At 40.8% G+C, this 24,638-nt stretch overlaps 1 protein-coding gene across 2 annotated transcripts in view; it reads right to left on the bottom strand.

Annotated features, from left to right (window-relative positions):
* cacna2d2a (calcium channel, voltage-dependent, alpha 2/delta subunit 2a) overlaps nucleotides 1–24,638 on the bottom strand; it is a 169,823-nt gene that overhangs the window by 61,248 nt on the left and 83,937 nt on the right. Inside the window, exons 4-5 of one of the 2 annotated variants that reach the window (XM_039612357.1) lie at nucleotides 23,167–23,226; nucleotides 4,657–4,701 (exon numbers count right to left, since the gene is read on the bottom strand). In XM_039612357.1, coding sequence (XP_039468291.1) covers nucleotides 4,657–4,701; nucleotides 23,167–23,226 — 105 coding nt within the window. The remainder of the gene's footprint in view (nucleotides 1–4,656; nucleotides 4,702–23,166; nucleotides 23,227–24,638) is intronic. The other variant, XM_039612358.1, reaches the window with a different exon arrangement.

The following is a 24,638-nucleotide window of genomic DNA, read 5'->3' as shown; positions in this document are numbered from 1 at the left end:
CACCAAACGGAGGCACTCATTAGTACTCCTGATGACAATCTCAGACACATGAGGTGTCGCACAAATTAACCCCAACAATAACTAGCACCTAGCACCACTTAATCACTGTTTAGTTTACCGCCAGGACGAACGACAGCAGCGCTGTTTCGTTTCTCTCACCGATGAACATTTAACATTTAAAGAAATAAAGAATTAGCATCTAATTTTTCTACTTTATAGCTTGTTCAGCACTGAGAGCAAAGATGAGAAAGCTTGACACACATTACATTAGGAACTCTAGATATCAAAGAGAGCCTGAATATTAAAAAAAGAGCTAAACTGACATTTGAGCTTTTTATCTTGATAAGTTATCAGTGTAGTACAATCTGTGCCTGTTCACACGGGATGAAGAGATTTTAGGTTGTGAAAAAAATGAAAAAAAATGGCAGCAAGATATAAGCCTGCCGCCTGACTCTGTTTATTAGCTCATCTTGATCTGATATTACTGTGTGCCCTCTAAAGCCCTGTTAGATGCACTCCCAAAAAACAGGTAAAGCTGACAAGTCAACGTGGTTGGCTCCTTGCTACAAAGAAAAAAGAAATATTGAATTTATGTGTACTCATGCACCAACCTGTGATACAGAAGTAACCCTCAGCAAACTCAGGCATCATGCTTCTCTAATTCCCTTTTTATTAGCGATCCTTCATTTGATTTCATTCACTTAATGCTTGCAAAACAAAAAACCTCATATCTCCGATCATTCTCCGTGCATTTGGACAGCCAAAGAGCAGCATTTCACATCGCATCGCTTTGATAAAGCAGCACGGGTTAATTGGATCTGACATGAAAAAAAAAAGTTTGTTTTTTGAAGAAATTAAATCAAAACCCCACGTCCAGAGCGAAATTTGATTGATGGGCACACTTTAATTGACTATTAAAATGCAATTACAAACTGTTGTCGGAATGAGCCGAGCGATGGCTTTGCTGAAGCCCCATTGAAAGACAGCAGAAGAGACGATGAGTATTATTCCCCAGCTCAGGGGAAAGTTTTCATTACTATAAATAATATATTATAGCACAGGAAAAATATACATTGGGAAATATACAGTATGCTTGCACATATGATATTTAACCCATATACCACTACTTTCTTTGTGTTATTAAAACAGTTAAACATTGAAACTAATGACCTCTCAAAAAAGTGTCTAGTTAAATCTAATTTACCTAGCTGGCAATGTTTTAGAAAATCAATTAAAAATAAGTATTAGTTCCACCAGCTAAATTACTAATTCAACTTAAACCCATGGCACAATGAAATGTTTTTTTCATTGCTACAAGGCCACCTGTAGCCATAGTTTCTTTAATATTGGAGAGTTTACATCCTCTGTTTAGTTATATTGAAGATCTATGCACACAATAAACGTACAATAAAGTCTACCACAAATTTTGAGTTTGAATTTAAGAGGAAAGACTTATAAAAATACAATTCACGTGAAAAATATTTTGAATTTAGTAAACCTCCACTGGTAATAAAATAACAGAGTTCTGCTGCGGTGTAAAAAGGACTATGATTGAACGCAGCCTGTCTGTAAAAGCTTCGAGTCCTTCCCGATTCTATTCTGTCTACTTTTGGAATAATTAATATTGTAAATGCAAACAATTCTCTCATTTTCACAGTGCTTATATGGATCCTGCTGCTTGAGGTAACCCTGTGAAGCTGCAGGTTTTTAATACTGTCAAAAGAAAGACACCTACAAACAGCAGTAAGCAAAAACCGCAACCAGGATTAATTCCTTTATAGACAAGCTTGTGTTTGTTTTTTATGTTCTTTGTAACACTAATTAACCAGTGCTGCAGCTGAAATGTGGAAAAACCCTGATGTTCAGGGTTGTTTTGTATTTTTTTTCTGAAAAAAAAAAATCACTGAATTGGCAGCATGAATAGAGCGCATGTTGTTGTGCATTGATTACATGTATCAGTTTTGATAGCAGGCACCGTTTATTTCTTCATATTGTCAACTTGTGACTGACAGTTCAGGGGGTGCACTATGTTCATTACTGTAATTAAAAACCTGTTTTTGTTGATAATGTTGTTACTGTAACCCTGACATAGGCAACCGCCTATGTCGGACACATTGGCATGTGCCAGAATATTTCAAAGTCTCTCTCTTTAAACACTCCCAGTTCATTAAAAGTTACAAACACAATTCTTACACTATCAGGCAACAACAATAAATACATAATACACATAATTTTGTCCTCTTGTCCTGGTTTAATGGTGCTGTTCATGTTCCTACTTCATAAGAAAAACAAACTGAGGCTAAGCTAAAGAGGGAGGCAATTTTCCAAGAAGGAAAACACATAAGAATCAGTTACTGTAAAAGCATGATCGTACTATAATATTACTGGTTACACAGGGGTTTGATAGCAAATAGATGTCTGCTGGATTCATGTCAGTTTAACATATTGTTTCCGCTGTGAATTTGAAATGGTTTGAGCTTTGACTATCAAACAACAGTGAACCTGATTGGGTTAGGGATGTTGGCTTTTCAGCGGCACTAACTGTGAGTTTGTTTATCACTCAGTGTGACACTAATTCTGTCAATGTCGGGCATGGAGCCTCTTTTTTTTCCTCCCCTTTCTTCAGAAGAGCCCAATCATAATTAACCAAGGCAGTTTCTAATTAGGAGCTGAATAAATCCACACAGGAAAGACTGATTGGTTCATTTTCTTCAACCATCCACCACCTGTTTTGCCCCATTCATTACCCAATTTGTTAATTTTATCTACCCGTTCTCAAGGTTTAATTAAAGACTGAAGAGGCCAGAGATGACATTTTAAAGCTTCTTTCTATCTCACCTTCAGCCAACCAGGGCTAACCTGAGACATGCTGCTTGTGACCCTGTGTATGTGCTTGCACGAGAGACTGCTTAGGCGGGGGGGAAAAAAACCTAAGACTATGATAATCCTTTTAAACAACGTCTGCTTCACAGAAAGCAACAATATGAGCACTAAACAGATGTTTAACTTACTTAACAAGTAGTGCTATTTGCATTTGCACGTCACATCTGAAAAACTGTGAAAAACCATTTCAATTTTGAGTCACCATTACACTAATCACACTTGTAATAATATATTTTATGTGTCTGATGCTTGTCCTCCAAGTAAATTACAACCTAGTGAGACATGATTGACAATATTTTTCAGCCAGGCAGATATAAGTATTGTGCTGAAAGCGCGATCACGCAGTCCAAATAATATTTGCATTTTCACCCAGGATGCTTTGTCTGCTCTCTGCCGAAGCGTATCTTATAATCTTTTAGGAGGTGAGAGGGAGCTGCTTTTGTTTGTTTTTGTAAAGATACAAGTGTTTTAACTCACGGCCACACAGGACCCAAAAGTCACAGTGTTATTTCACATCCAAACAAACTCACTATTTAAAAAGCTCAATAGCTGAACACATCTAAAAGAGGCAAATGAAACATTCTTCAGCTTCCACATTAGAATGAACATCAGACATGCTTTGGGACATGACCGGTTTTTAACTTAAAATGAATCATCACATTCCACATTTATATCAAGCGCACACTGACAACAGGAGAAGTTAACAGGGTACAGTGTAGAAGAGAGAAAAGAGCCTGCCAGTTACTTACCATTCTTGAAAACAGTCTTCAAACATCCCATTGCTCTATCATTAAAAGGTTTTTACTCAAGAAGTGGAGCTTAACTGAAAGAAAAAGTCATCGAGGGAGGAATCAAGATTCAGACAAGGGAGTACTGGTGGACTACTGTTGGGATTTTAGAGAGGAATGACCTCTGCCTGACTTATCCTGTCTTTTTTTGGGGGGTGGTGGTTGTGAACTTGGTGATGTGGGGGTCAGAGGTGTGTCGCTGGTTTGGCCTCAGCGTGCCATGTTAATGATGACCGATGTTCTCCAATTAGATGCGCTGACAGGCCCTAAAGCGCTGTGTCATTAATCAAGGGAGTGGCGTGCACAAAGAGAAAATCACATCATGATTTATTGCTCCTCTGCCTCCCTTTCTCACTCTCTTCCCATCCTTTTTTTGTGCTTTGGTGATCTAAAGAGGATTCTTGCACTCCTCCTTGAAACTTAATCAATCAGCGGGCACGGGCTCCAAGTGCACCCCATCCTGAGGAGGAACTGCAGGCTGCAACCAGAGTGGCGGCCTGGTGAGACCAATGATTTGCTGGGCTTTTCTGCTGCTTTGAATGCCACTCATATTCTTCAGTGTGAATGGCACGAGTGATAGAAATTGTTCCCACTGTATGAAACTGCGATGTGTTTAGGTCTGAGGTGTCTCGATGGGCACAGAGGTCTGACAACCATCCTGGTCCAGAGAAAGGAGAAAACTCTGGAAATTAGACCGGAGGGAGGACATCTAAAATCACTGTCACATGCATGTCAGCCTAGCCCTGCTCTGTCACACCAGCTCACCATATAGCAGTGTCACCTCGCTAACGCACACAGACAGCCCAGGGGCCTATGACCGGAGGAAGGGGAAGGCGGGGAGGGGTGCATCAACACCGAGAAGGGAAAGGATGGGGTAGGGTTGCAGGACACGGTGGCAGGGGTAGGAAGTTGAGTGGGTGGGATTTGGGGTTTAAGGCAGGCAGACGTGTGTGTGGGAGGGGGTAGCAGTCCGTACTGTACTCACATAGTCTGAATCCGCTTTGGAATCGTAGTATGAAATGGCATTCTCCTGTACAGAAAAGAAAAGTAAAAAGAAAGATGATGAGAGAAGATATAGCAGTGCCTATATCAGCCCGGACCTGCGGTGGTAAGGTAAAGAGAGTCATGGTTATATTCAATCACACTGTTCAGCATGAGAATATAATCAGCATCACAGAACACAGAGGAGTAGTGTGATGTGGAATGTCATGAGAAGGTGAGAAGATAGCTGTAGGATGTGCTGCATCTGGACGATGCTTTTCTTAATAAGATGCAAATGTACGTGGCACATGTTTGCGCTTTGTTTGAGACGCTATAGGAACAGTTTCTGGTGCTGTGGAAACTGTTGTCACCTTGTGTGGCGCTGTGGCATGAGCTCAGATGTAACATGGAGTAAAGTGGTTCGTGTGCGAGCAAAAATAAACTCAAAACATTACTCTCTCTGGGAGTCTTATCAACCTCTGCTGGTTGTGTTTTCAGTCTAGGCAAACAGCTCTCGTGGGAGGGAAGAAACAGAAAAGGGACAAGAATGAAAATTTATTTGCATTACTTAATTAACAAGTAAAGTTTGTGGTCTCCTGCTGAAGCCCCAGATTCAGTTTTCAGCTATTACCTGGCCCCATTCCCAGGATGTTAGCTTCCCCGCCGCGCTTTTTCAGTGAAATGGCATGCTTATCTCCCACAAAGGCAGGCGTGAGGGCGGGCAGGGGCTGCGTGTATCGCCCAGCGTCCGTGTGGCCTGCCTCATTATCATGAGAAGGCTGGCTGAGGATGCACTCTCAAGGGCAGCCCAGTGACCGCCTCGCCCACACTGTAAGAGCTGGTCATGGTCTGATGAAGGAGGATAGCTGACAGAGAAATAGAGTTTTCTATACAGGTGTAAAAAGTCTTAAACAACGAGTACTCAGCCTGATTAATTTACTCAGTTTCTATTAGGCTCTTTCTTACTCTTACTGTTCGGTACATAATTATTCGCATCTCTCAAGTGCTCTGTGCATTTATTGATCTCAAGACAAAAACACACACACATACACCCGCATGTATCTATATAGACAGGTTCTCTCTTTCTCTGTCAGCGCTCATCATCCCGTCATTCTCTTTCAATGTAAAAGCCTTTCTACACACAACAGCCGAGGTCTTGGCACGCCTGCAGTGATAATCAGCTAGTCAGTCATCAGCTCAGTACCAAACAATCCATCAAAGAAAGAAAAAAGCAAAGCAAAACAAAACCAAAAAAAAGGGAAAAAAAGATCAAAACTCAAACTGACACCAAACATGGGGTGGGTGAGTCTGGGCTCAGCTTGTTTGGGAAATTAGAGAGGACAAGAGAGAGGAAGAACAGGATTTCCTTCCCGACACATCTCCTCAACTTACCAGCACTCCCTGTGGCGCCCAGCTCTTTCAGACATCAGGAGTGAGCAATGGAAGGAAAGGAGCTGAGTGGAGGATCAGAGCAGATCTTTCAGGGAGTACACTGGGTTAAGTTGGAGGTTAGGATGGAGGCTCAGGCCGGGCTGATATGAAGGGATGGATTGTGAAGCGAGAGAGAGAGAGAGAGCGAGAGAGAGAACGAGCGATGGGTGGTTGTGGTTGGGTGCAGTGGGGAAAGAGCTGCCAGAGCTAAAAATAGCCCATGCCTCTGCAGAGAGAGAAGAGAAATGAAGTGAGAGCGAGAGAGGGACTATGGCAAAGCAACAGGGTTGTTGTGTCTGCCAGCTGGATTGATCCGGAGCCCAGTCCTGCTTAGACTGGTCCCATGCTTCTAAAGAGTTTACTCTCACTGCTGCGGCATTACAAGTCATTATTCAGAACTGCTTCCTGTAAATAAAAGCTTGGTTCCTCACACCCAAGGGACACCGTCCAGCATCTTTACTCAAACTGTAGTTCCCTACTTCCCGATTAACAATTGAATTGCTGTTTTGCTATGTAGCCCTTATTACAGCTCTTTATTGAAAATTGTATAATATGGAGTCAGACAGTAAGTCAAACGTAAAAGCTAAATATGTGACTACATAACAGTTGCACATACTTCCATATAGGACACAAGGGGTCACTAATTTAACACTCATAAAAATGATACAGTCACTAGACCTCAACCTGGTTAAATGCCTCTGGGCTATTTTGAACAGCAGCCTCTGCCAATGTCATCAAACTCCAAATGAAGTATTGTGTTTAAGGAGAAAAGTGTCTATAGTCTTTGCCACAGAGTAGTGTAGCTTTTCCGAGGCTCATTTAAAAAAAATTAACAGTTAATTTTCTGTCTTTTTGATGATATTCGTATCACATCTGTTACGATCCTGCTGCTGGTAAACATCATAATCCTGATTGTTTTGCTGCATTCCTGTTTTGCAGCAGCATTGTTTTGTATTCCTATAAATCAAGCACACCCTTTTTCTTTTACATTGTTGCAGTGACTGCTTATGCCTCAAAGCCCAAACTCACTGTTTAGTTCAGCTCGAGCCAAGCTGCATGACAAAGAACCTTTGGCAACTTTGGCAAACACGATCTAAGTAAAGGAGTTAAAAGTCATAAGAAGGTTCTGTCTGGGCTCCCATGGCCAAGTTCCCAGAGATGTGAGTCATCCTGGACAGCACCGAGGCTCGACCTCTTGTGGTAGAGGCAGCAGCCAATGGGGACAGACATTTACCCATCAGGAATCGGCTTCATGATCACAAACACCACTAAAAATGGGGGTCAAACTCCTGACTATGAGAGCCTGCCTACTCCACCACACATCCAACTACTCACAAGCACGCACAGAAGACGAGTCCGGGGCCACCATGACCCTCTGAGCATTCACTAGGGTAACATGGCCATCTGCTGTGGCTGGTCACAGGCCTCTACGGGCTCAGGGTCTGGGTTAAACACACATCTGATACAACACCAAGCCACCAATTATCCATCACTGATCTCCTTGCCCTCTGCACACGGTTGGCTTACACATGCACGAAAAAATGTATGATCTTATGTCTACAGAAACTGGGTATGTACATGCAAACTATAGCTTGCATGTACATACCCACAAACAGAAACACACAAAGCAGGAGAAATTCCCACTGACATAGTGTTATCAGTAAATTAAATCTATCATGCTGAGTGGACCAACAAATTCCAAACAGGAGACAAACACTGAGGTCAGCTGATGATCTCCAGCCACTCCCCTACATCAATCTTCCCCTGCTCATCTCCTACCGCCCTCCTCAGCTCACCGTTATCTTATCTGCTTCCTCTTTTCTCCCTTTGCCCCATCTCCCCTTCTCCTCCTCCCTGCCCCGTCTTATCTTCATCTTTTCCAATCTTTCTTTCCTCAGTACCGGCCTCCTCTCGCCAATTTCTGATTTCACCAAAAGCAGCAGCGCGTAGGTTAGATGCCTACTGTTGCTATAGAAACCGCCCCTGTGCTCTAGATCACAATGTGACTTTGTCTCCTCGCCAGGGCTCCTATGTCTGCTCGTTTTTATGTCTGACCAGATACATGCCTGCCTATCTTTGCTTTGTTTTTGTTTTTTAAACGTCTCTGTGAAAGGTTGTTCTTCTTCATTGTGTTTTCTTCTCACAGGTGATGCATGCTATTTCAGATTCGGCTATTGCTTGTAGTTACACATTTAGACTTCAATATCCACTTTCAGGTGAAGGTCAGAGCCCAAAATTTCATGATATGTGAAGAAGAGCTTGGCAGATAATTCATCTTCTAAAGCGCGTCATAACAATTCTGACTGAAAAATGGCTGGCACCTATAAAAGGATGCTAAATGTAGGGGTACATGTTATGACCGAGCACGGTCGCTGGGGCTCAATCTTCTGAATTTGAATCTGTGAGCTCTCTCAGCATGCTGGCTGCGACAGGTTGACATTTGAATGTGAGACAAGCGCTCCATCATGGGTGGGGACAGATTACAGTCATATTCATATCTCCTCTGGACACCTGCTAATGAATTTATAATTACAGAACACACTTTGTGCTTCTGCTGTGCCCTGGGGTGTGCACACAAGCATGGAGTAACACAAACGCGCACACAGACACGCACACACAGTGCACCTCTCTCTTGGCCCCGATAGTCTAGCAATCATTCCAAGCACCAGTTTCCCTAATGGAAGCTGACATTATATCAAACACAATAAAGTTTTTCATTTACTGCTCTTCATTAACCCACGCACATCAGCCCATAAGGTACACACTACCACACAAACACATGCACACATGCGCACACAGCTCAGTTAGTGCGAAAATTGAAGTAGAATAAAAAAGGAAAGCTGATACAATGTGATCCGACTCCAGAGAACTAATCTGTGAAGTTTTGCTGGAAACCAGTTAAGATGCTTTACATTTTCACCCCCTTCATATCTCCTCAGCTCTGATTTCCACTCCTATCTTTATCTAGATACCATTTTAGCACATGAACTGCAGTCCATTATCCGGCTGGGTGATATGTGAGAATGCAAATTTCTGACTAAGTCAGATTGGACGCTCGCTATTACAGAGTCTGATTGCACCTATATGAGAATATAGCAGGTAATTGTCTGGAGAATTCACAGCAAGTGTGCGAACATCATGTCTCCCGCCTCCTGCACGCTCTACCCAGGCTGCACATCTCATCTAAAATGTCACATATGTGAACTGTCACATGTTCAGACTTTGTCCTGACTTCACTCTCCAGACGTTTGAACTTGATAAGAACTGGACAATATTGTGTGCGCACACACCACACACACAGAATACAATTTACGTATGTTAAGCAAGAAATGACTGACATCCAATTTCTTATGGAGACAGAGGAAATGCATACACAAGGGCATTCATACTAAAAGGAGAGACATGGAAATTAAATCGTAATACGCCATCAGAAACTAATTTGTTCAGCTCGTTTCCTTTAGTATATATGGCTCACAGGTTTGTACTGAAAAGGTGAACTCGTGAAATATGTCTCTTAAACAGAGGCAAATTAATCATAGACATGTAAAAAAATTGTCAGAAATCTGAGGGGCCTTTTACCACTTTGATCTTAAACTGCAGAGGTTGCCTGTGAATAAAATATGAAACTTTGTTCTTTAGGGGAGCTGTTCTCGCTGCTGGCAGTGTGTTTTTTTTCTTCTCACTCTATGCTTATAAAAAGCACAGTATGTGGACGTTTGTAATTAAAATGCATGGAACATTTTACAGTGCAGCACTTCCACCTATAGCCGACTGCATTTCTGGGGGAGGGGTGGTTGGTGCGGGGCTTTGCCAGTCATAGTGCGCTTGCTGTGGGGTGCGGCTGTAGAGTTATCAACGTGGGAGCTATTAGTGCTGTGACTTGAAGCTTTCATTGTACTTACAGTAACATAACGAGTGATCATCAGCTTGAGTAGTTCCTGTTCTGTCTCTGTATGTGTGCCAACTCTCCAGTCACAATGAATACAGACAGGCAGACACACATTCTTCCAAACATACACATGCACAGAAAACCCTAACTCTCATTAACAGAAACAAACTTCATCTAAGGTCTAAAAATGAGCTGAAATTCAATAGGTGCAAACCAAAATTACAAATATAAATATATATACATATATATATGTTTTTTTAAGGAATTTTCAAAATGTTTTCATTTATGTATTTTTCTGTGGGTTCAAGGCAAAGTATTGCTAATGCTTTTTAACTTCAGCTCTTTAAGACATCATAACTTTTGTGCGCTATCATAACTTCTCAAAGAAATGCAGACTGCTGTTTGATGTGTCAGGTCCTGAAAAAAAGGCTGTTTTTTTAACCAGTGAAGGTTAGAAAAATGGCTCTTTATAACGCCAAGTCAATGAGAAGAGTCAACAGGCAAACTGGAAATTAAACCGCTGGCCCGGAAGAATAAGAAAACAGAGAAGGAGAGAGCTATTGAGCTGAAGTGAAACTCAGATAAAGGGGTGTATGATTGAGGCCTTGGGCGCGGCTGCCTCCCTCTCTCTCTCTCTCTCTTGCTCTCTCATTGGCATGCTCTGTATCTCGAGGCTTTTAAGCGATTAGGGAGCTGGTGAGACCATGGCGTCCAAGCATAGCTCCATGCAGATGTTCATTTGTATGCCAATAAACAAATGTGCCCCCAGATTAAAGCTCCAATACACAGTGCAAATTCAGCAAAGTGAATGACATTCTCCATGGACAACTCATCAATGTCTTGCTCCTCTTCACGCACAACCCCATGCCTCCTCCGAACTGCGCACTGACTTCAAAGACTGGCAACGATGGGCAAAAATCCGCGAGACAGAAGAAGAAACGAGTGAAGAAAGAGAAGAGTCTTGATTATTTTAAAATGAAAAGGAAATCGTTTATTTGAATAAAGTTACATGTGCCCCCAATTTGGCCCATGAATGTGTAAATTCCCTTCTTTAAGTCTCTCTTTGTAAACACCCTGCAGGTCAAAGATGCCTACTTTTTTCTCCTCTTATATCCTTCCTCCCTCTCTTTTCCTCTTTCGTTTACATCTCTGCTGTGCTGTCTTTTTCTTTCAGAGCCTGACACTTCCCCTCGGTAAAAGCAGTTAAATCAGTCTGTGAATATTCCAATCCTGTGATAAGGAAAGAAGGCTTTGTCCTGCTGCACTCTGGGTAATGCTGCACTCCATTGTTGGCTGACAGGGCTCCATTGAGTAGCAGGTTTTAACGCTGATAGCATCACCACCCTGCATGGACACAGTGCCAGATAAAAAGCCTATCCAATGTGGCACACGCATGCCCACACCTCCAAACAAGCCTGCAATCTCATCATCACAGGAAAAGAAGGAAAGAGGTGCTGTAACACCAAATAAAGACAAATAAGATAAACAGGGCGTGACAATACTAACGCTATCATTGGATTCCCAAGGGATTTGATAAAGCAAATGCAATTACGTGCGTCTAACATTGTACGGCATCCATTGCTGAAGTGACCAATCACATACACTCCAGCGCTCTGTGTGGACCGCCCCGCCAATCACACCGCAGCTTGGTATGACACTGGTTCTACACTTATCTTAGCAAAATGTTTCCAGGTTGCATTTTTCTCGGAGGGCTGAATGCTGCCTTTCATTTCGCTGATGTTTTTCAGCCATTTTACCACCGCTAGTCCGTAGAGTCCCTAAAAGTCACCACCCCCTCTTTACAGCCTGACTGAGAGTGCCCAATCAACAATCAGCGCCAGCCAAAGGAAACCTGTTATTTTCGACCCCTTAATCATTTCCATCATATGCCTTGCTGTCCCTCACAATGATTTGAACATTGAAATGACAAAGGGAACCCTGCTTTAAGATATCTGCAGATAGGAACCAAGGACAGCAGGGACAGAATTCATCAAGCGAATGCTAAAACCCGAGCAGGAATCTTTCCTCAGCTGCAGCATAACCAGGCTCTCACCGTTCACAAAATGACAACCTAGCTGATGAGAGGCATCACTTTCCTGGAAAGCCGTGGTGGCCTCAAATGCAGAGAGAAAATGGGCAGGTTTCTTGCAAACATGCTATCTAATGGAGGCAAAATGAGACAATATGGCGCTGTACCTTTGCAGTTGACAAATGGGTATCACCAGAGATCAAGGCAAAAGTGCTTGTTGTGTTCAAAATTTTGGACAAAACCTAGAGATACTAATCTTAAATGTAACTATACTCACACTTGGAGGCTAATTGATGTCAAATTACCATCTGATTAGATATTCATTTGCAACAGTGCGGTCTTTGCCTCCTCCAGCTAACATACAACTTCACATAGCCCCTCCTCTCACTAGCAGCTGAACACATGGACAGCAGCACAGCAAACTCAGTGAAGCACCTTAAAGAATGACAGCCCGGCCTTTATGAAGAATTTCATGATATCAGTAAAGCTCCTGTTTCAACAACAGTCAAGTATCAAACAATTGTCATAAATACTGACTTGGCTAGGGCACACGTTAATGTTAACGTTAGCTGTTTAATCATTGGCAGCTACTCACGTTAGCCACCTGTTAAATGATCATAAAGGTATTGCTTACCAACTTTAAACCAAATAAAGGTTAGTTTCATTACCTTGCTTTGTCTGTGAGTCCTGCATTTGGCTTCTTTTTGCCAAACCCACATGACACTATGACTAATAATAAAACAATAACGTTAATGTGGGAGTTAAGCAGCAGATGTTATCAGTTTTGCCCAACTGCAGTGGTAATAGACATGTTAATTTAACAGGATTATGCAATTATTTGCCTCTAAAATATATTAAGCTTCTAGACTGAAGCTGAGAAAGGTCTACCAGTAGCTAGAATGAAACAACAGCAATTTACCTTAATTACAGAATTACAGGAAATAAATAGAGCTGCACTAATCTTTGTTTACAAAAACTATACCTCTTAATGTGGCTATTATTTTCCCTGTGTGGTATCAGAAATGGTATTGAGTATTTTCCTGGCTATTGATATTGAGTTTGAAATTCTAGTATTATGACAACCTTAAATGTAACATTGTAGAAAAGCTGAAACTTACATTAGTAAATAAAGTTACTGATATTTTTCTATCACTTTAGGAGTTAGCAGATGTAAAAATTGTTATAGAGGAGTAGGGATCTGACACTGAACTGTAACTAGGAATGAAGGGAATGGATGAATATATGATCAATATTAAGTGCGGTAGAAAAAGAAAAGCACCCATCACACTTATGTTAATATATCAGCAATTATCACTTGTTGGACTGGCAGGCAAATACACAGTGCCTAACTCTAACTGGATGTACAGTAGGTGATCAATATTATCTCTCTCTCCTCTAATTTCTAGTCATCTCTACACTGTCAGCTCTATAACAAAAGAAATTTATTTTTTTAAAGTCCCCAGGGTTGCTGTACAATAGTTATCCACCCATCAGTATATGATCTATTAATTTAGTCTTTAAGACTAAATGTCAACATCTCAAAAAAAGGGAGAATACTTGAATACAGAAAGCTGTATCTCAAGTGCTTACCAGTCTATTGTGACTTCGTTTTTTACTATCGTGCTCTGACCAGGAGAGCCAACAGGCAGCAGGTTTACCCTTTAAAATAACATTTCATGGGCGTTAGCCATGTGTTCAAATGGGAAAATCAAGTTCTGCAGCATAACTCGGTGGATTTCTCTGACTATTGATTCCCATCTCCTGTGAGGCAGAGGGATCGATCAGTGGGATTTAGACATGGGGGCCACTTTCTCAGCCCTCCCTCCTGGCCTGCATGCTGCATCACAGTTGGGCAAACTCCTCCTGACAGAAGGCTTACTGACATCTCTGAACTTTTCTTTCTCTGTGATCTTTTTTTTCTTAATGTTTCTCATTACCTGTTCCTGCACTTTAATGCTTCTTCCATTCTGAGTCACCTTACACTTTGTGATGTCCCCCCTGCTCGAGTTTTTGTGAAAAGGTGTTTCTTAAGGTAACAGCAACACATTAGTTATGAAATGTGGGGGAAAAAATACCTCAGAGAGGGAGGTAGAGAGAGAAGAGTCTGAGCGGGAAAGGGAAAAAAAAAAGGTGAAAAGGACATTTCCACCTCAGAGCGCACCACTTAAACAAATTACAGCGGTCTGCAATCAAGGAGCTGAAATTACCAAACTGTTGGGTCACCACAGCAACCAGAAGTCTGATCAAAGCTGTGAGCAGCACAGCAGTTGATAGAAAAATGAAGGGAGGTAACAGGGGAGGAGGTGCTAAAGGGATGGGAGAGCTCAGGAGGCGAGGGAAACTGCGGTCAAAACACAGGTTTAGGTTTTAACTGTACTGGCATAAGACTAATGAATCAGTTGATCAGAAGTGTCTTAATCAGTACATATTCCTCAAGCACAGATTACCAGCTTTCCTATTCTATCCTATCCCTTCTATCCCATTTCCTATTCCTATTGTTGTTGTTGTGGTTGTTACTGAGTATGAGCATGAGTTATGTTTAATCCTTATTCTACTGAGCCACTCACACCATCACGTTTGAAAGGGAAGAGACGTCCTTTTCAAATAGCGAAAACGCAAAATGTGTAGGAATTTCTGTCCATATATCCCATCCATATTTTTTTCCCTTCCAGTGATGAGCAGATGGAAGGCCGTTCCATGGTTCAGGATTCAGTGATAACACTGTTTACGAGTTCCATTACGTGCTCGGCAGGCTGCGAGCACTCTGTCTCAGTGCAGCTATAAGGAAGTGGAAGGGGGGAAAAGCTCACAATGGAAATAGATGCAGTTTATTTGTGACTATGCTTATCAGTGTTTGAAATAAGAACTGTGCGTTAAAAAACGGGTTCACACGGCTATATTCCAGACTTTTTCCCATCAGCCCTCTGCAGCGGAGACGCTTTTGAGTTTGGTTCTGCTAACACAAGATGGATTCAACTTTTATTTACAAGGTCAGTAGCTGATGTTTGAAAAGAGGACTGGATATCCCATAAAACACAGAACCACACCAACAGTTTGATTATTGTTTTGCAATAGCAAAAGCTATAATTACAGAAAAATAGGCTTTATGCTGTCAGATTATGATTTGTAGATATTAAACTACAAAAACCCCTGGTCTAATCAAGACTCCCTGTCCCATCAAGTTGATCGCAGAATTTGATGTCTGAAAAAAGTTGAAATGACATTCCTTGTTATTTTCAGCAGCCCATAAATGTCTGGGAACTGAGGAGACCAGCTGCTGGACTCTTGGGTCTTCTTTGTGGTATTTTTAATTTCATGATGCAGCCAATGTTTTCAGTTGTTGAAAAGTCTGGACTGCATGCAGGCCACTTCAGGACGTGGACTCTTCATCTAGGAAGCCATACTGCTGTAATAGATATAGTACGCGGTTTAGCAGTGTGTTAGTGAAATATGCAAGACCTTTCCTGAAAAATCCATCTCAACAGGAGCACATGTTGCCTTAAAACCTGTAATACCTGTCAGCACCGATGGTGCCTTTCCAGATGTACCAGCAGCCAATTCCACAGGCAGTAATCCAACCCCATACCATCAGAGAGGCCCAGTTTTGACAAGCTGCATGGTCCCTACCCTCCTTTGTCCAGAGGATACAGTGTCTATGTTTTCCACAAAAAAGTCACATTTTACTTCTAATAATGCATTTAAATATTATTTTCTGGCCTTGACCCTAGTTCACAGAGATTTCTCCAGACTTTCTGAATCTTTAGATGATGATTATGTACTGCAGATGACAAAATCTTTAGTTTTCACCACTTTTTAGAGAAAAACATTATTCTGAAAGTGTTGCACAATTTTTAGTTAAACTGGTGAAGTTTTGCTTATCATTACTTCAGAAAAACTCAAAAATGTGCTTTTTATACCCAATCATGTTGACCTGTTGCCAATTAATTCCAACTTTTTTTTTAAATGTGTTGTGCCACAGAAATTCAAAATGCACTAATATTTTTTATGAAATAGCAACAAGCTTCTATGTTTTCTGTGGTCCACTGTGAGTAAAGTTAGGTTTATGAGATGTGCATATCATTCCATTCTGCTTATGTTTATTATTGGATTTGTACATACATAAAAAGCTACTTTACTGTCAGAGATATAAGCATTGTCGAGTGCTTTGTATAGCAGCTAAGGTTAAAATGTGCTTTCTATCTGAAGGCTATTTAATATGAGAATCATCTTGAGTGGCAGCCCTGACTTTAATATCAGTTCACTTAAATTATATATAATTTAATATATAATTTTTCCTCTTTTTAAAACTCATTAACCTCAGTCTGTTTTATGTCAAATTAGTAATTTCTCCTTATATTTGCTACACATATAAACAATTTCTAATTGTTGACACAGTAGTGCGTGCTAACAAAAAAAAAAATCTATGCATGTCTTCCTTTTAGTTGATACAGTAAAATGAAGAGTGAAAACAAGAGGCAAGTAACATTTTCAGATAACCACAGAAAAGGAGAAATAACACATAAGATTAACATGTAGAGAGCAGCCAGGGACAGGCACCCTTCATTTCTGTCTATTTTACCAGAATTTGAATGTGTCCAAGGCAGCCCTCATAAGACTAATGTATTCTGTGGTTAATGGAGCTGGTTGCTTCGAGGGCTGGGCTGAGAGTCGCCACAATGATTCTCACTCATTTCCTCTGAAGGGCCAATTATCTCAAATAGAGGCATTATGAAAGGAGCCGAACTTGGTCAAGTGAACAAACCCTTGCAGCTCGCGCTCCCAGCACTTCAGGTCATGTTACACCTCTAAGGGGACCTATAGTGACTTAAGGACATTTAATGTGGCTGGAAATACTGACTAAATGTAGCTACTATAGAAGGCTGACAAACTAAAGAAAAAAAACACAGCATGTTAGTGATGTCTGTTGGTGTTGATTACTATGAGTATCTGAAATGCTACAATAAGAATGAAATATTGTTCTTGCAAATCCTTGGTGGCGGAGAGCAGTCTACAGATTTTTAACTGGGTTTAGATCTGATGACCGAAAAAGGCCACACAGTGTGCTTTTTCTTATCAGATCATTTCAAGACCCCTCATGCCCCGTCATCCTGGAAGAGGCCCCTCCCAACACGATCAGAAACACTTTATATTGATTTGCACAATCCTTTCTTTTCAGAGTATAAGCATGGCAGCAAAATGCCCCGAAAGCATAACAAAGCTGCTGGGCTGGGGGTGGAGGGGGGTCAGGTTTTTCCTTTAATTTGTCACCTGTCTGTACATGTGCTGAGAGCCATAAAGAGGTCACATGAATACCACTATTATGTATGAGAGTGGGTGGCTGAGTGGAGTTGAAGAGAGAGAAGCAGAGAGAGAGAAGAAGAGAAAGAGAAGGAGAGATTGTGTTGTCCTATGATGAAAGGCTTGATTGATTAGAGAGTGATGATTGCAGTAAATGGCCTGGAAGATGGCTCCATCTCTGTTTCCCGTTTTCTCCATCTCTTATACCTTCTTCCCTCACTCACTTGCTTTCTCACTTACACCTCTCTCTCTCTCTCGTTCCCGTCGTGCTTCTCTTTGTCACCCCCTCTTCTCCCTGGTTTCATCATGGCAACCCATCAACACAGCGCCTCTTTCTCTCTCTCTCTCTCTCCTAATGGCACAGCTATTAGTACTAATGCATTTCAAACATACAGCAGCTGCCACATCGCAATCTGAATGAAAGGACATGTCTTCCTCCAATCTCTACAATCTCTGTCCTTTCTTCATCCAATCTTGTGTCTCGGTCCTAATGTGCTGCGCCTTATGTCAACTCTTCCTCAGATATATGACAGTGGTCATCAACAGCAACCTCTATATATGATATGGGATGTGTGGCTGATAATAACATCGGTAATATACCTTCAAAGTAGCTCGCCAGATATATATATACATATATATATATATATATATATATATATATATATATATATATATATATATATATATATATATATATATATATATGTATATAGCTTCTATATCTATCTATATATGTAGATAGATAGATAGATAAATATATGAATCCTGAATCCTCTCAGACATGAATGGAACAACATTGTATGAGATTTGTAAATTCTTGCATTCTGTTATTTACTTGTTACTAGAGATGGACCGATCCGATATTACGTATCGGTATCGGTCCGATACTGACGTAAATTACTGGATCGGATATCGGCGAGAAATAAAAAATGTAATCCGATCCATTAAATATCAAAAAAGCACCTCACAAAACTTGCGACACGGCGTAACTCGGCTCATAACCGTAGCAAGTCGGAGCAGTGTGCTCACGTGATTGAGCGGCTGTGTGTATTTGGAGCCTTGCTAGCAATCCAGCATTTCATCTCCGAGGAAGTTATCCCAGAGAGAAGTAAAGCAAGTGTGTAAGTTCATCTCTGAATGTTTGTAAAGCATACCCACGTTAAGCTTAACAACCGGTATATGGAGTGACTGCCTCTTCTTGCTGCTACTTCAATTGTGAAACTGCTTAATGATCAGCTGATCGGCTTTTCTGTCGCGAGTCCGTCTCTATGGCAATCTGCATTGTTTTGTAACTGAAGTACACTAAATAACTAAGATATATTTCATGTTTGTAGCACGTATGTTTTCCAGAGCCTTTAGCAGAGGATGCATCACCATGGCAACTATGGAAAAAGACTTTTGGAAAAAGTGGCAATCGTTGTATATTCACTCAAATCTCACCAAGTAATTTGTATTGCCTAAAACTAACCAAGTCGTTTTTAATGATAATTAATGAAATGAATACAATTATTAATGTATTAAAAATAGAAATTCAATTAAAAATCACTGACGTGTATACTGCAAACTTGGTTCTCTGGTGTGAGCAGTGATTGAACTGCCCCACCAGCACCAACCCCTCTGACCTCTTAAGTGTGACTTTTTCACCTATTAAATGGGGAAAATGCTAATGGGCAGGAATCAGTTCACAAGTCAGTAGATCATTTGGGAAATTCATGTTTCAGAAAAAACACATAAACAAGCGTTAAATCTGTATCTGGAAATATGACTTAACATCTTAGAGGTTGTGACTACTGCCTGAACTACAATGAGATGTGTTGCATCTCCAAATATTTACATCTACATTTAGATTACAGGTCTCATTAAGTCATTTCATCATATATGAAGTTCAAGTGAATCAGGAACTTCCAGATTTTTGGGACAGAACCTCAAACAGAACATCTGGTTTCTTTCCCTGTTTTCTGCCCATCCCCACTTTCTGAAAGAAAGCCAAATTCAAAATCACATTACCATTTCCAGATGTGCAAATACAACGGATAATCACAGAATACAGCCTCTGTCTTTCAACAGCATATCTTATGTCTCATTTAATATACTATATTTTGATAAGGGCAGTAGTTTTGTTGTTTCAACAACACCACTATCCATAAGCCTAACATGTCTGCAGTCTAAACATCATAACCTGACAGAAGAGATGGGGTGTAAAGACTGGGGAAAACCTCCCTGCACATTTTAGATGAGACTATGTCCCATCTCCATTCTCAGCCTACATTTTATCGCAGCGTTACAGTTATAAAGTTTCCTAAGTATTTCAAGAACAGTTGTACCACTTTCACAATGACACCATCATCACTGCTGATAGTGATACAGCAGGTGTTGCCGTGATCTCATTTAGGAATTACAACTGCACCCACTGACTCAAAAGATGAAAACAACACCAGCCTACACCAAACAATACCAAACATGCCTATCAATGAGTTACTGAAGCTAGCAAAAGAAAAGTTTGCTGAACTAGAAGATTTCATTATGTAACCATCTTCTGTGCAGTCTGGTCAGCAGGTCCTCCAACTCAATGATCCCATCAGTCCTTTATTCCTACTATCTGAAACAAGCCATCTAAGTATTCCTGAAACAACATATAGGGTTGTTTCCACTATAACAGAATAGGCTGGCAATCTTATCTGGGACATTTTATGACTTCCTTTCACTGGTTATTAAGGTTTAGGCACCAAAACCTGTTATAATGTTAAACAGCTCAGATTTCTTTGTTACGATGGTAAAAGAAGTCAATTTTCCATTCACACAGGAGTTAGAGGCCTTGCAATAACAGCTAGCATAAATAAAGAGCTTGTTATTGTTGGTGTTGTTTTGTTTTTTGTTTGTTTGTTTTGGGGGGAGGCAGTCTCATTTAGATTCAGTGTATAACAGGAATGAAGCTTGATTTTAGCAACGCTGCAAGAATTTTCAGTGAATGGGTAAAAACACTCTTTAAAGCTGTTATTACAAATTTTAAGCACCTTTTCAATTAAAGTTAAACATCTCTGGCATCTTGAATGTGATTTTCCCTTTAATACAAACTAGATTTTAAAAGATTATTCTGCATGAGTACATTCAAGAACATATTCATCTTATGAACTAATCTATTAGCTGGTAAACTTCATGAACTATTGAATCTACTTGCATTCAGGATTTTGTACGAGTGAGTATGTAAACATGTAAGTGGATATAATTTTTGCATTTCTGTCATGCTATAAACATATAAAAGCGCTTCTATAGAAAAGATTACAATTTTAGTGTGAAGCCAAGCTGCTCCAAAACCCCTCTAGCTGCAAATGCAGCTTCAAAAGTCGCTAACACGGGGTATGTATTCGCTGGTGTTCTGGGAGAAAAACCATTAAAAGCAATAAAACATTTCAGCAGCTACTTTGAGCGGGTAAACACCCAGGCAATCATATTACCAAGAGAAATGCACTTTCCTCTGCAGAACGGGATTTAAATGACACTCTAAACACCTCGCATGCAGACGTTCAGCAGTGGTCAAAGCTGTAAGACCCGGGACTGCTTAATCACTTCATTCTGATACAGAAATATTAGATGCTGCTGACATTACTCTGAGCAGTTTCATAGTGCTCCACTGTCACTCAGCCAATTTTCAGTATACAAAACAGAGATATGTGATACTTGGCTCTAAAGGTGTTGGTTCTCTTTGCCCTTAAGAGAAAAGCACAACAGCACTGAAATGACTCGAGTCGCCTTGGGATGACTCTGTTGCCAACACGGTAGCCGGGTGTCAGAGCGATGGGCACCTGACCTTGAGAAATCAGCGGCAATCCAACACTTTAATGTCTATTTCACACACCATTTCATTCCAATGGATTTAAAACCCTGAACGACCATTTCAACAGTTGTTACGATCAACATTTTGACATCCATAATGTCCAGCAGTCGGGGTGGTCAGGCATCGCCTCTGCAGTTAAACCGGGAAAATGCTTGAATGTGTGTGTGAGAGCGAGGCGGGGAGAGAAGAAGTGAGGTCTTCCCACTGCATGGGTAACAGCTGCGATGGCAGCCGCTATGAGGAACAAGCGTGTCATTGAGTTTCTATGATGTCACTCTTTGGCGAGGCAAGCAGATGGGCTGGGCCAGGTACAGAACCTACCGTTAATAAACACATACAAATGAATACCCGCTCGCTGACAAACACAACCACATTATGCATTTTCGACCCAGAGTAGAGAGCACGCGCACCCACACACACGAATTCTACCAAAATGCACCGTCTCGCATGCATAAACACCTTTTCTCTTCATTTGACAGACTGCTCCACCCGCTAGTTTAAGATGCAACACATTTCTCCTAATATACCCAAAGAGCATGCAGCCCTAATCTAATTAGAGTGTCAGTCAGCAGAGTGTTCACCCAAAGAGAAATTAGGAGAGCACAAAATCTACAAACAGGAGAAAAAAAAAATTCTTGCAGGGATGTGGCATATCTACCACCGCCACCACCTTTTTGTGATATTTTTTAATGGTTTCACAGTTGCCCCTGCTGAGATTCATTACCTGTTCTAATTATAAAGGCAAATGAAATCAGCTCAATACATTATTAATAGAGAAACACTATTAGGATTCATTTGCAGTATTTGCAACAATATGGTATATTCCAAATGTTTTCATGGCTGATTAAAGACACATACAGATAGGCAGGGGAAAAAAAGGTTTATGAGTGTGATGGAAGTGCTGAAGGTTAGAGTGCGAATGAGGCTAGTGACTGGACAGAAAGAGAGGCGAAAATGAAGGAGAAAAGCCTTGAAGGAGGGACAGAGAGAGGTGTTCTGGAGGGGGAGGGTTAGTTTGAAGAGTGCTGGCTTTTCCACACGAGGAGGTATTGATGCCATATTGGACGGAGCTACTTATGAACAGGTGTGCTGCGCGTGGTCCCTGTGACCCAGGCTTCACTTCCTGCATGGTTACACATCCCATTGAGGTGCATCAGATCCGGGCAGGGAGAGGCAGGCATCAACCCCACTCAGGTCTAAGATGAAGGGACATCCACACTGCAGCTCTGTCCCTTGGACCAGCAGGGTGAGACGGAGGAGTGCAGTACCAGCCCCACCCCAAGAGTACAGCTTTAGAGTGTAAGCAACCATGAATAAAAATGGACTTGCAGGGAAGTAGGCTTCATAATAATTATTCGTTTAAAATCAGTTAAAGCCTTTTCTCAAATATCCCCCAGGAGGCGTGGGGTTAAAAATCCATTTGTGAGAAGTGTACGATGACATCGAGCTTGTCTCCCTGGAGACAGAGGATGTGACAGTAGGGAGTGTGCATGCGTCGGGTGAGGCTATATATACATGCATATATGTGTGCATTGTGTGTGCAGGGCATCCGAATGTTTGCAAATTTGAGAGTCACTGGAGCACAGCGGCTCAAAGACACACGAGCCAGAGTAATACCGTTTCTCCTTTTTTAGATTTCAAGAGCAGATGTCTAGTATTTTAAAAGGTCAGCTGCAGGAGAATGTAATGTTCAAGTTACTACGGTCCCCAAAACAAAAAGAGCAAAAGCTTTAGATACCATAAAAATAACAACCCCAGAAGTAATTTTCAAGCAATTTTAAGTAAGCAATTTTAGGGCGTGTATGGATATAATATTAAGGTCATAATGTGCATTACTGTTTTTTGCACTAATCACCACATTGTCTCTGTGATGCTGATCACATTGTCATCAAAGGGTTACCTTTAAAGGTGTTAAATTGAGGGGAAATTGGAAAGCAGATGACAGGAAGATAAACCAGTTTGCCTAGAAAAGAAAAAGGGAAAAAGGCAGAAGTCTTGGAAAGGAGGGAGAGGAGCGGGTGTCCTACTTTACCGTCACACCATCTTGCCAGACGTGTTCCTTCTGAAGCTGCTCTGCTTCTCTGGCCAGTTTCTACACGGTAGCAAAAAGAGAAAAAAAATAACAGTGTCAGTATCAGAAGTCAATAGAAAATTGATTTGTTTGTGTGTGTGTGTGGGTGTGTCTTGTGTGTGCCACGGACAAACAGACAGAATGGAAATGGTGACCTTGTTCCCTATAAAAGCTGATGATTACAACGGCAGCTGTCCTCGTTTAAGCACCGGTCTCACAGCACCAGGAGAAGAGCATTCAATGTTTCCCCTACCACTGCCCTATATCCTCTCCAACTTACAAAAAATAAAATAAATTTAAAAGACAAATTAAAAAAGAAATTTTATTATTATTTTTATCTGCACTGAAATAACAATTACAAACAAGAAAATATCCAATTTTCATCGTCCCAGTCAACCTAAAAACAGTTTGTTCAGTTTGTTAATGCTTTATTAATCTTAAACAGTGCACTCTCTGTATAACAGTATAGAAAATATCACTTTGCACTTGCAAAGTGACAGACATGCATCTTCAAATGCATGTCTGTCTAATTGACATACTGTATGTAGTCAAAACTTTAGGATTTAATATGTAAATAATATTCACACTTGTTACCAAGAAGCACACCGAGAGTCCAAATCCCCACCAAGGCAACTCGCTCTCTGGGGATAATTTACTTCTAAGGCAATAGTATTATATTTTGTATATATTCATTTCATTTTCTTTCTTCTTGTTAAATGTACTTTAAGACGTTCGTAGTGCAGCAAAAATGTATATATGAGACATACTTTGATTGCACAAACACTATGTAGGAGTGGGTAATGGGTAATAGGTATTGATTTGTAAATAACTGGACATGGTTTATGAACACGTGTGAAATCTGAAAGGCTAAGGCTGTGCCATATCATATTGTCCATGTTAATACTGGATACATTTTTACCTGATATGAAAGTGTCACATTACAATAACAAACATATGCATATGTTCCTTGGTGTGTACAACAACGAGACAAGCCCGGGCATGTCTGAGAGCAAGAGCCACTTGTCAGTCTCCAATGACAATTAGGTATCTAATTCTGCAAACTCGCAACCCAAACGTAAACAAGTCAACCAAACATCGCTTGTTGCACTCCATTTGACAGAAAGTTCAAATGGTAGATAGAAATTTCTTATGTGGTTACATGATGGAAAAGCAGAGCTTTAAGCAACTGGTTAAATATCTCAACCCAAGATACAAAATCCTAGTTAATAAAAGTGAAAAATATTTTCTATGTGACAACATTGTGCAGATCCTGAAGAGTTAAAATGTTATGTTGCTTTAGTTCTTGTTAAAGTGAAGTGCTACATAGTTATGTTATGCTTTCACTGAATATTTCCTGGGCAAACACTGCTTAGGCTACTTTTGTGCACATATTCCTTTCATGCTGTGTCACTGGATATACTGCTGAGTCACTG

This window comes from Oreochromis aureus, linkage group 5, assembly GCF_013358895.1.
Source record: "Oreochromis aureus strain Israel breed Guangdong linkage group 5, ZZ_aureus, whole genome shotgun sequence".
In the NCBI taxonomy this organism is placed as follows: domain Eukaryota; kingdom Metazoa; phylum Chordata; class Actinopteri; order Cichliformes; family Cichlidae; genus Oreochromis; species Oreochromis aureus.
The sequence above is the reverse complement of the archived record's forward strand: the minus strand, read 5'-3'. Positions and strand labels throughout refer to the sequence as shown.